Source organism: Hesperophylax consimilis, chromosome 4 (assembly GCF_061612785.1).
Source record: "Hesperophylax consimilis isolate HC1 chromosome 4, BYU_Hcon_1.0, whole genome shotgun sequence".
NCBI lineage: Eukaryota > Metazoa > Arthropoda > Insecta > Trichoptera > Limnephilidae > Hesperophylax > Hesperophylax consimilis.
In genome coordinates this window covers 38,685,458-38,698,136 of record NC_142839.1, presented here as the reverse complement: position 1 = coordinate 38,698,136, position 12,679 = coordinate 38,685,458, and the positions used below count along the sequence as shown (strand labels likewise).

The following is a 12,679-nucleotide window of genomic DNA, read 5'->3' as shown; positions in this document are numbered from 1 at the left end:
AAAGATTGATTCTTAAATCTAAACAATATTGTTGTTTTAAATTATAGTAATGAATTTTTGAAAATTAAATATTTTTTGGTAATTCAGCACAGTGTAGAATATTTGAATGGTTTATTTATTTATGTGCTAGCCATCTCTTGGGTGTTTTAATAAATCAATTATTACCATGTGTTGCCCATTTGCCTTTTCGCCCCACCTGTTACGGTTAAAATACTACTTCACGATTCTCCTTCTCTCCTCTAAAATAATATCGTTTTTAATCGATAGAATAATAAAATGTAATAGACACAATACATAATATAGCCACACACTTAAATTAAATGCAAATCTAGCAAACCTATTGAAAGATAATAAATTATTGGAAACCTTGGCGCTTATGCCAGATGAAAAAAAATAATTTCACCGGAAATATTTTATAAAATAACAACATACCTCAACAATTTAATACAAGTAATACTTTTTGTGAAAAAATTATGCATTACGACGATTAGCCAATTAATATAATGTAATATAGAAAACCAACAATAATAACTGCCACGGAGGCGAAAATCAAAATAAAGAAAAGGTTTGAATTTGAATTTGAATGAGTGTATTATCCCGCGCATGAGGCCCTCTATGATCTCGCTCGGTAACATAGTATTTATTATGGATGCTTGGTCGGTAATGAAGGATGTGTCAGAAACAAAATGGCCAATGTGGTGTGTTGCGGTAGTTTGCTTTGTAAATTGATCAAAATATATAATTTTATCAATAAACTTCAGATAGTGCTCAATTTTAAACAATAGTTTTAGATGTACCATGTCTCAGTTGAATTATTTTTTGCTCCTTGGAAGAATATTCAGCAGCAACAGCCAATATTATATACGCGGTTTTATCGCGGTTCTGCACCTTTTAAGAACTGTATGAGGTAATTATTTTACTGTATTTAAAATAACACATTTATTTTGACTTTAAAAGGAACGTCTCTTATGAAGTAATATTCATGCTTCGAAATTTTTTTGATTACAAAAAAAATATTTTTGCCGGCAAATTCTTTCTGCGAGGTTGTTAGACCGATGTTAAAATATGTGTTGGAACAATTTAATAAAAAAACATTTTTATTGTAATAAATCGGTTAATTTCAGTATTTGCATAGTAATTTCATGAAAGTTTTTTTTTACCAAACGCGTTACGCGGAATGAAGTACGATATTTGTTGCTACATCAAACAATAGAACTACAAAACTGCATTGACAGATTGACTGATTTAGAAATTCTTCTTTTATTGATTGCAAATGCACTTTCTGATGATTTGTTTATATTTACAGGTTAATTACTTCTGTCTGCATCAAATAAAATAATATGGGGCGTAAAAAAAAGGTATCAACCGGCCGGACTGTCACCACCAGAAGCACCCGACAGTCGGCCAAAGCCAGCACAAGCTTTACTACCGAGGCCACTGCAGCAGCCGACACCAACTCCCTCGACAGCGAGAATGGCTCCGCGAGCCAGGACGCTTCGGGGGAGAATGACTCGCAGGACTCCAACCACACCAACATCAACCCCTCTGGAGTTCCCGTCACCGCGCTCTGCCACAAGAAGTTTGGGAAATACCGATGTCTCATGCTGGGCGATTCTAAATACCAGCTTCTCGGGAACTTAGAAGTGAGTGGCAGTGACAGTGACGCTGGTAGTGGGGTGGAAGTGAGGGTGGTTGACCCTTGTGTTAGCTCAGAGTCTGACTGCAGCACTCCCATAGAATTCACTAACTGTGCTTTGACTACAGATTCAGTTCCAGCTGTCAAAACATTCTCCAAACTCAACCATGATACCGCCAACAAAATATATCCTGAAAAGGTGATACATTCCAACTTATTGGAAACCATAAACTGTTCTAGCGATTCCAATACCCAAGACTCTCCTATTAACTTAGATTCCTTCTCATGTGATACTCTATTACCGGATCCAACTCTCAATCTCATCATCAACAGTGATCCCAGAAGAGGGTACAAGCTCGTATGCGGAGATCCCATCATCGTAGAGGAGACCTTGTCTCCAGCTCCCTCGGAACCGGCCCCCATGACTCCCCCCGTCATGGAATGCTTCAGCGACAGTGCCGAGGTGGCGGAGGTCACTGTAGGGGATGATCACGACTATCTGGGGGATAATAACGGAGACGATGAAGTGATGACTGTTTATGAAATCATAGATGAAAATGGTTCTGATAACCAAGATCTGTACGAAGGAATGAGTACTGAGGACATAATATACTCTGTAGCTAAGAATTCTCCACAGTGTCCCGAATCATTAAACATTCAAAATTCTGACAGTAATCATTCATCATCAAAGATTACTGAAGTAGAGCAGTCGGCTGAGAGCGCTATAGTTAATGATTTCCAAAACCGGTTAAGTAATATTAAAATAAGATCAAATGAGGAACCGCCTCCAACTGATGCACAGTGCCTAGCCATGGATTGTTCCGTTGTATTAAATGAGATGAGTCACTCCAATCATGTTAGTCATGACCCCCAGTTGGAGCATAAAAAAGACATTCCTGAGTCTGCCGCGCGGCCCATACTGACTCCTCAATCTCCGCTGCCTAAAAGTTCTACTACGGGAGCAATAGCCAACCCCGTTGTCAACAATTCTGAAGAGGATACCCCCGCTGTAAATAAATTAGAAAGTGATAATATGAACTGCGAAAGTAACGAGGCCACTCTCGGCTGTTCCACTGACTCTTCTTCTTGCTCTAGTGTTTCGGGAGTGCGAAGATCGAATCGTATCAAGACCATCAGTGTTCTGAAGCAAAGGTCCAAAGGTCACGGTCTCGTCAGAGCGCCTCAAAAAAAAACAGAGGTACCTTTAGTGAAAGAAGTGTTAGTTAAGGTGTCTGAAAATCTGTGTGAAGCTATTGCCAAGTCTTCACCCGATAGCTTTCGGTGCTCCGCGTCCTCGGTGTCCATGTCGCTTACGTCGCCCTCCTTCCCGGTGCCAATCCTAGATAGTGACCTGAAGCCCGTGAAGGTGAAGTCTCGGTGGCGGAGGTCCAGCGAGATGGAGATGGGCAGCCGCTCTCCGGTGACGCCCCCGCTGCACAGCCCCACTGCCAATGGGGCCAAACTATCGGCGATCTCCGAAAGCGGAGACTCCCCGTCCGCTCTGAAGACGGACTTCACGTGCACCGTGACACCTAAGTTACAAAGTGACTCGAATGCGTATGACGAGGATACGCAGCGTAGGCTGAAGCAGTTTGACATAATTTTGGAAAACGAATATCATTGTGATAGAACAATCAGTAAGGAGGCCCGCAGGATGACTTGCGATTGCTTCCTCACCAAGGAGGAGATAGAGCGAGGGGAACTAGGTTGTGGAGAAGATTGCCTTAATAGATTATTAATGATAGAATGGTAAGAACTAACGGTAATTATTTACCTACGACTACCGTTTGAGAAAATATTCCGTACATGTTAGGTTAGGTTGGATTAGGTAGAATTAAATCACAAACCAGTCTATACAAACCTAGCGTAGCCCACAAACTACTTGAAAACTGGGATATAACTCTAAAGGGGACGCGAGCAGGCGTTATTAAAGGGGCAATTTTTTGTAGTAGTAAAAACGGTAGTCGTAGGTAAATATTTACCGAACTAACTCCTATCCTGATTCATATTATCTTTGGATGTATGTCCAATGGTCAAAGTTCAATAACTAAGATGATTTGCATTTTTGGAAATTATGCTGTTTTTATGTGTAACTCGACTGTTTTAATTCAACCGTTTTGCTTTTAGTCTGTCTGTGCATTCAATTTGTTTGTACGTTCCAATTCCTGTTCAAGATGGTTGCCGTTTAAATGGTAATTTTTTTTTTCCTCAATGTGAAATCGTCATGTTTATTTCAACTTTCTTATTTGCATTTTTTCAATATTTTGATACCTACCTGAACAAAGTTTGAAAAAAGAATTTTCGTTAAGATAGTGACGTTTCTTTGGACAAATTGTATAATTCCTTATTTCAAAATTTTAAATGTTACATTTGATTTAAAATTAAGTAGATAGGTATTTCAGTACCTACTTACAAGTCATGTGATTTCACAGGAAATTTTGATTTTGATTTATTAAATAAGAGAAAATTAGAAACATACTTTTTTGGACGTGAGGTCTACTATTCACGGAGCTGCTAGTATGATTTATTTTTTTCTTAGGTTACACAATTTGGAAATACAAGGAAAAATTGAACCCAGTTTATTTTTTTTTTTAAATAGCTTAGATAAAATCTTGGTACATTCTTAATCATTGCCCCAAGATCAATTTTAAAACATTAATTTCCACAATGACCACTCTGAAAAACCTGGATTGTCAGTGAATTTGAAATCTACTTTCTGGGCTAACGTTGATAATAGTTTCCGATGAAGCCTTTTTGTTCAAAGAACTGCGTATTCCAGTTTTTAATGTATTTTTGAAATGTTTTGCAGTAATTCACGATGTCCCGTGGGAGACCGCTGTACAAATAGAAGATTCCAAACTCGTCAGTATTCTAATTTACGTCCAATGCGCACGGAAAAGAAGGGTCTGGGCATTCAGGCCGTCACCAACATAGCTGGGTATTTATGAATTTTTTATTGCTAAGCCAGAGGTCAAATTTAGGCTTACCGCTAATACTAACACCTCCATTGAAACCTTTCCTCCTTTCTTGTAAACATTCATACAACGAAAAGAGAGACTACAACGGCAACATTGTTTATTATGATAAATAATACTATGTTCACTGCGTCATCTCCAGGCCCGTTGCATTGGAAAATGTTGCGACTGCATCATGTGTATTTTTTTTTGGTTTTGCCATTCCAATTGAGAATGGAAATTGCTTTTATTAACCAATTGATCGAAATGACGTTATAGGAGATGGAGGATTGAATGAGATATTTTCAACTGCATTACTGCAAACATATTACATATAATGAAGATGTTATTTATGAATGTTTTTATGTATTTATTTTATACCAATAACACATTATTTGTTGGCGTTTTATCATCAATTCATGCCAAAAAGCGGAAAATTTTGTAAAATTTGCACACGAAATTATATTTTATCTAAAATAAGTAAAAATTCTGAACTGCTGCTTATTTTTTTGAAATAATACTCTCAATTTCTTACCTTATATTGAAGTCTTTATTAAAATTAAGAAACATTTGCGAGATATGCAATAATATTATGTGAAAAACCAATGACATTACAAAAATCTAGACACGTTATTGTCTCAAAATGTGGCAAGTAACAAACACTTTCAGTAAATACTTAATTTAAAAGATAGAAATTCAAATAATGTCTGTGTGAAGGAAATAGATGTAAGTACATACATCGTTTTAGTATTTAATAGTTAGGTAAATTGCGTAACGCATTAAATAAATAGTAAATCCCTGAAAATCTTATGCTTAACTTAAGTTATTTTTCTTTCCAAAAAATATGTTTACTGAAAGATTGAATTGTATTATAATGTCAAATTAATTGCAGTTTGGTTCAGATTCTCTACAAGATAGGGAGTGGTACATTTTACAAAACATGAAAAATCTTTCCATTATGTGATAGCAGTCTTATCGTTTTGAATGTTTTTCAATTTTATAAACTTCCGCAGAAAAGTTAATTATTTAAATTTGTAACTGACTGAATATTTACTAATTATTTCCAGTGGAGATTTCTTGATGGAATACGTTGGCGAGGTCCTGAACTCAAAGCACTTCAACCAGCGAGCCGAGGAGTATTCGCAGGACAAGAATCGCCACCACTACTTCATGGCGCTGAAAGGGGACGCGGTGATTGACGCCACCCTCAAGGGGAACATCTCACGCTTCATCAACCACTCCTGCGACCCCAACGCTGAGACACAGAAGTGGACTGTCAACGGAGAGTTGAGGATCGGCTTCTTCAGCAAGAGAGACATCAATGCCAATGATGAGATTACTTTTGACTACCAGTTTCAGCGATACGGGTAAGTGAAAGAGGTTAACTTATACGTTCCTAATAAGTATACTCTTGGGAGATTCCATGCACTTTTTGTTGCTCTGAAAGTGAGGATTTCTGCCTTGCAGAATGTGTCAATCGACAGAGCAACTCAATTGCCTAACGATGCTGCATTTTCCATTGACATTTTCCACATTAATTACAGACCGTTTGGCAACTAACGATAATAATAAAGTTCCTACTACAAGTGCATTACGATACGCTTACAGAATATTTGGGCTTCCTAACTATTGCATAGTGCTTCTGCAGTCGAGTTGAGTCCCTGATATGAAGGAAAGACTCAAAGAATGCAACAGTTAAAGCATCATTTAGTCTTATCATGAATGAAGCCAGAAACTTGTTTTTGACCAGCTGTTTTTCGGGTTGTTGTATTTCACATACCTCACTAGGTATGTATGTATTGTATTGTATTTATGACGGGTTGTGTATTGCAAACAACCAGGATGGATTTAAATTCTTATTGTTATGATTAATACGTCTTTACTATTTGTCATAATTTTCTATAAGCTATTAAATATGTATGTATTGCACTAAACACAAATAGTATTGCGAAGGGAATGTTATTACCCGCTCTTGGTTTCAAAGTCCCGTGGGTGGGATTATCAGTCATGACAGTCAATTGGCAACCATTTTCATTTAGAGATTAATATTATATGTATGTAACTCTGATTATAGATGCGATGCGTTTAAAGATGAACATTGTGGTTGATTGTACATTTCAGGAAAGAAGCCCAGAAGTGTTTTTGTGAAGCCAGCAATTGCAGAGGATGGATTGGTGAAGAACCTGATACTGACTCTGAGGAAGAGGTGTGTAAACATTATTCTAGTACAATTCTTAATATGACAATATTTTTATCTTAAGTCATAGGTTAAAATAATGATCCATTGATCTTGGTGTAACTCTAAGGGTCAGTTGTTTCACCGATATTCAAATGTAACATTGTCATCAAAGTGCCAATCAATGTCATTTTGTTTTTTTTTTTACATTTGAATGGTCCCCGTTAAATGCCAATTCCAGGTCCATTTCAACTTTGTTGTTATGCTTGTCAGCTGATCACAAATTATTCAAAAGCTGAAACTGGCCTAGAATCAGAGTTTAACTGGGGCCATTCTTAAGCCACAAGCCATCTTGAAGGGTTCTGAGAATGTATTGCCATATGTACAGCTGTTTCTCTTTGGTGTTTCTAGGTCAGTGTAACATTTACAACCATGTTGCAACGTCATTTCCTTTATTTGAAATATCCGTGCTATCGTCAAAAAACAAGACAAGAAACCATATTTTTATAACAATTAGAAAAAAATCCTTTCCATCCCGGGCAAAGCTAGTCAGTAATTATTAGCTGAATCTCATATGTAACTAACTTTATGTATTTCTTTTGTTCAGGAGGAGGTTTCAGAAGATGAAGAAAAGACCGTAGAGATAAAAAGTGAAGTGGAGGATGGTGGAGCTAAAGTGGAGGTGTGTGACATCAAGGAAGAGGTGCAGCCCGACATTGTGAAGGATGAAGCCGTCCCGGAAGACACTGCGGAGGAAGCGGCGGCTAAAAAACGGGGCCGTCCTAAGAAGTACGCCCGAGCTGCCAAGGAGCTTCTGCAGGATATTGATGTTAGCTTACTTCCAAACTACATTTAACTGACTTCCTTAACTTTTATTGGCTCCTCTGTGTGAACATCCAATGATAATAGTTCATTGACGTACATTTATTATTTAAATTTTTTTGTTATATTATTATTAACGTTATAGTTCAACCAAAGACCACTCTCTTGGTTCGTCCAGAATGACATTGCAAGCCACCAACGAACGCTAGTAAAAAGTTCCACAAAGGCAAAGCGGGTTTTATAATAATTGAACAAGAAGCTATTGAGTTCTACTTCCTCTTTGCAGGTTCTTTTATTTCTTAATTCATCCATTGACTTATTTATGGAGGCTACAATTTGTAACCAAGCATCGCGTAATGATGACCTTTTATTTTTGTGCAGGCGATTCTTTGGGATCCAAAATATTGGTTCCGCTTCATAAAGTTAAAATTTATCATTTCAAATAAGTGTTATACCACTCACCCATAATAATATAGTTATATTAACGACACTTCTGTCTCGATTGCCTGCCAAGCACACGCTGATGTGTTGCTGGTTCATGCAATTTGGGCCAACTCCTTTGATACACGTGTTGTTTACCGTCTCCGTAGCTATCCTGGGCCAATTTGAGCCAACGCGCACGAATACTCCTCTACACAATCGTCCGAGCATTCGGAGTTGGAAAGTTGGCCGATGTGTGGTGATACCACGGTGTTTTAAAAATAGCTTGCTTGTTTGTTGTACCTCCTTCGGCCGCCTGCAACGTTAAGTGTCGAAGTGTAATGCAACTGATAAACATGACAGACTAAATAGTTTAGTAATCAGTCTTCTACACTGTCAATATTTAGAGTTAATTAATTAGTAATGTATTGCCAGGTTGTTATCTGTCGGAAGGCTATTATCATTATGCCATTTTGTCTGATGTTTTTTTTGGTTTATAACTTAATTAAAATTTAGTTTGTAAGGTAATTTTATCACTTTTGTTAGTTTCACGATGACAGTTTGTCGACTGCTTTATAATAGCCTAATTAATATTATCTTATCACAGTTTAACCTGTTTAGTCAAATAGCCACAGCTAATTTCACTATTTATCTTATTTATTATTTTTAACCAAATTTTCCAAATATTAGATTAACATATGTTATAAGATGTTATACCAATAAAATGAAATATTATGTATGTAATTTCATTTACAATTCATACATAATTATGAAGACTAACAGAATAGTCTGCCAAAAATCACATATCTGATACATTTTTTGTATTATCCATAACACTTAGGCCCTTCCTCCACAGGGATATCCATCCGATGTATGTATCCGATACGGTTATAGATAAAATGATGATAGGCAAACAATAAGCAAATAATGCGATCAAATGGTAATTTACGATCATAATCTCAGTTTAATAATTTCAATCTTTTTACATGCAATCTTTTGCATACAATCTTTTTGCTTAATCATTTGATTACAATCAAAACGTCGGTTACCATCCTATAACGCACTGTCAGTACAGGTCGCTACTGAAATCACGAGACCCGCATCGCCACAAATCTTTGTTGAATTCTCGAAATGTTAAAATTAGAATGCTTTCATAACGTCACTCACACCCAAACAGTTGCTGTTATTTTTGTTTTCTGTCATTTTTTGTCGACTGTTTTGTTCCTAGCATTGATCTAAAGAACACGCAAAATGTTCGACACAAGAGACGCCATGTTTAAAGTCACAATACGATGGCGACAACCTCGCCTGACCGGTCGCGGGAGATTGGCGTCGTCGATGAGTTTACAATATGTCAGCAACATGAGCCTGTGTTCGAACCTCCTTGCAGATCGAGTATTGGATACTTGCATTCCCTGTGGAAGAAGGCCCTTATCAATGAAACATGACACGACCTTCTGCTTTGTCAGTTCTAAGTATTGTTGTTATAATTTGCATTACCAAAAATATGAATCCATGCTTTTCTACTTTAACCTAACTTAAACAAACCAATTTTGACAAAAACTACCAAGGACGATCTAGAAATAAAATTGGTCCTTCTTTTTCTGTTTGAAATTTCTAGGTCAATACAATATTTTCTGTTTACACCATAATTTTTTATCAATTACTTAGGGGGTATTTCACTATCTCTGATTATGTTCTGACTAAGCACTAATCCGCGGATTAGTCATTTTTTCGTTTTCACTATATCTGAATAACGCTAACGCTCGGGTTAAAGTTCGATTTGACTAATCAGTGCTCGAACCTCACGTTAGGCGCTATTCCTCGAATCAAAGATGGCGTCAAAACATTCCGAGTTTGACAGCGGAGAAGTGAGTCGAATTTTGTTGCGAATTATTATGGATACCGAGGTTTATGATTTACAGAAGCAGGTGAAAGGGCGGCGATGCGAAGGCCGCGAGTTTTAAGAGCTCGAATGAATTTGAATGCTTGTATGATCCATCCTGAATTATTTGATTGTGTTCAAAATAAGAAACAATGTATTAAGTCGACACGAATCTATCTAAAATGACCTGATAATCAACATAACATAACCAAAAAAATGCACACTTTGCGGTGTGGCGGGAAACTTGTCAATTGGCATTAACGTTAGCATTCCATAGACATTGCGGCAAAACATGACAGCCGTTGTAGTAGATTGGGTAACTGCAAACATTTTGCGATGTTGCCAGACTATTTCGAGTGTTATCTATCCGGAAGCTCGGCAACAATGGTGAAACGGTCGCCGTTGAATAACGAAGTTATTCTGATCTTTAAAGCCAGCCAACGGCTAGCTAGTCAGATATTTAGCCCGACATAGTGAAATACCCCCTTAGACAGTTAATATTCAAGCTCTGTGAAAGTCCTGTCCAGGTTCAGTTATTATCCAAGTCCTGTTGAACAACCTGCCCATGATGAAACAATAACAACTTGAATAACACTTTCACAGATCTTGAATTTTAATGTTGAAATTTGATGAATTGTTCAAGTTCTGTGAAAAAAATCTGTCCTTAGGAGAATCCATTACTTATTTTGTGTGAAATCACTGTGAAACTGTCAAAAAAGAACACCCAAAATATTTCAATTGTTCAGTATAATTTTGAAAAAAGATTTTTTGAATCTCAGATTTAGTCAGGTAGGAATTTCACAATTTGATAAAAAATAAAATTAAAAATATAGTAAGTGTTAATTATTACTTTCCCCAGCTGGAAGATGATATGGAAAGTTTAGACCGCAGTGGCGTGAAGAACCAGTCGCAGACCCTGGCTCTGTGCCGGGCCATGGTGCGAGCCAAGCGCACTTCTGCACGGGCTGCACTGCTAGCCCTGCTTGCCACGGCCGACCTGCCCTGCCGCCGCCTGTTCCTGGACTACCGGGGCCTCCGCCTGCTGGCTCCGTGGTGCCAGGATGCCGACGCTACCTTCAGGTTTGTCACTCGATACTGGAACAGTTATTTTATTATGTGGATGAAAAGATTAGAGTTGTGCCATCCAGGTTTGTGTACAAAAAGGGCGCTAAGCAAATCATCCAAATATTATTTATTTAACCCTTCAGGCCTCCGGCATATTCTGTCAGAAGGTCGGAATATTTCCACTTTGCAATAAAATCCAAATAAATGGAATAATTCTGAATGAATCTGAGAACTGTTTTTGAAAGGTGATAAAAAAAGACTTTTTTAAAAATTGAAAATTTTTAATACAAACGTAAAAAATGGCTCACCTTACGTTTTTTCGTCAAAAACTGATTAAAATTACTTATGATGAAAAAAAAAAACGCACTTATTTATTTTTCTAAAATTGCGGTCGGAACCTTTGGTTTCATAGAGGTGCACATTTTAATTCCTTAATTAACTTCTGGATTTTAATAAAGAGTAGTTTTTCTCTTTCTAAAACTGTTTAGATCATATTTCTAACAGTGACAGCTACAGTGATTTCTATGAGACCGTATGAGCTGTTCCTAAAAGCGAACAAATTAGCCTGAGAGGTTAAATTTCAATATTTGTGAAGGCGCCAAATAATTTATTCTTTTTTAATTTAAATATTAATAAGTTTTTTTTTTTTTCGGGGCTTTGATATTTATGCATAGAATTGCTGGTTTTTATATCTCACATCTAATTTCACAATAAGTCGATCCTTTCTTCTCTTTAAATTGATTTATATTTGTATATTACTATTGATGACACATTGTGGAAGTTTGTTCAGTGCTTCCACTACTATATTTGCAAGGAGTGTTTTCTAGGATTGGATACGAAGGTGTTTTGTTAATTTTTTTTTATTATCAATGGTAAACAAATGTTCATAAGACAAGATTTTTATGCATGGCACAAAAGGTAACTAATTATTATAAGCAATAATTATTCGCCTGAAATACCCACACAAATTGAAAAAATCTCCGAGAAAGAATAAATGCCGCCAACGGGAATTGAACCTGGAATTGGCGGCATTTATTCTTACTCGGGAGATTTTTTCAATGTGTATAGGTATTTCAGGCGAATAATTATTGCTTATAATAATTTATTTAATTTTTTTCATTGTCTACAGAGATTTATGTTGGTGGTGAAGATTTCTTGAACACCAAGACAACTGTAGTATAGAAATGTCCAGATAAAATGATAACATTTTGAAAGTAATGTTAGTCTTATTTGAAATTGTATTGGGTGACAGACTGTTTACCTTTTGAATTAAACTAATTATTTTGTTCTCAGAAGTTTTATATTTAATTTGCATGTCTTCAGATTGGACATGCTAACCGCCCTGGAGAAGCTCCCTATACCCAACAAGACCATCCTGCAAGAGTGCAAATTGATTGGCAACATCGAGAAGTGGCTCGCGGACACGTGCCCCAGCAAGTCCCCCAAGGAGGACTCCAGCGACACCAGCGGGCGGGGGACTCCGGTCCTTATCGACGAGAACACGGGTCTGCCCGTGGAGCTGCCTTTCAAGTTTACGCACAAAGTGGAGGTGGAAACGCTGCCCTTGAACGAATCTGGAGACAACGTGGAAGCCAAGATTAATAATGATGTTGTAATTCATACCGATACGCAGAAGGAAGATATTGCTAGGCTGTGTAATCTGCTCTTGGACAGGTGGTCTCAACTGAAGGTTAGTTTATTGATTTCTTTATTTATGAATT

At 37.1% G+C, this 12,679-nt stretch overlaps 1 protein-coding gene across 1 annotated transcript in view; it reads left to right on the top strand.

Annotated features, from left to right (window-relative positions):
* The first annotated feature begins 691 nt into the window (after positions 1 to 691).
* The window catches only part of Set2 (SET domain containing 2), a 32,296-nt gene continuing 20,308 nt past the window's right edge, over positions 692 to 12,679 (top strand). The window contains exons 1-8 of the mRNA XM_089630938.1: positions 692 to 907; positions 1,307 to 3,385; positions 4,446 to 4,574; positions 5,658 to 5,957; positions 6,712 to 6,796; positions 7,374 to 7,595; positions 10,753 to 10,973; positions 12,282 to 12,648. Of these exons, the coding sequence (XP_089487064.1) occupies positions 1,341 to 3,385; positions 4,446 to 4,574; positions 5,658 to 5,957; positions 6,712 to 6,796; positions 7,374 to 7,595; positions 10,753 to 10,973; positions 12,282 to 12,648 (3,369 nt within the window). The 5' untranslated portion in view covers positions 692 to 907; positions 1,307 to 1,340. The remainder of the gene's footprint in view (positions 908 to 1,306; positions 3,386 to 4,445; positions 4,575 to 5,657; positions 5,958 to 6,711; positions 6,797 to 7,373; positions 7,596 to 10,752; positions 10,974 to 12,281; positions 12,649 to 12,679) is intronic.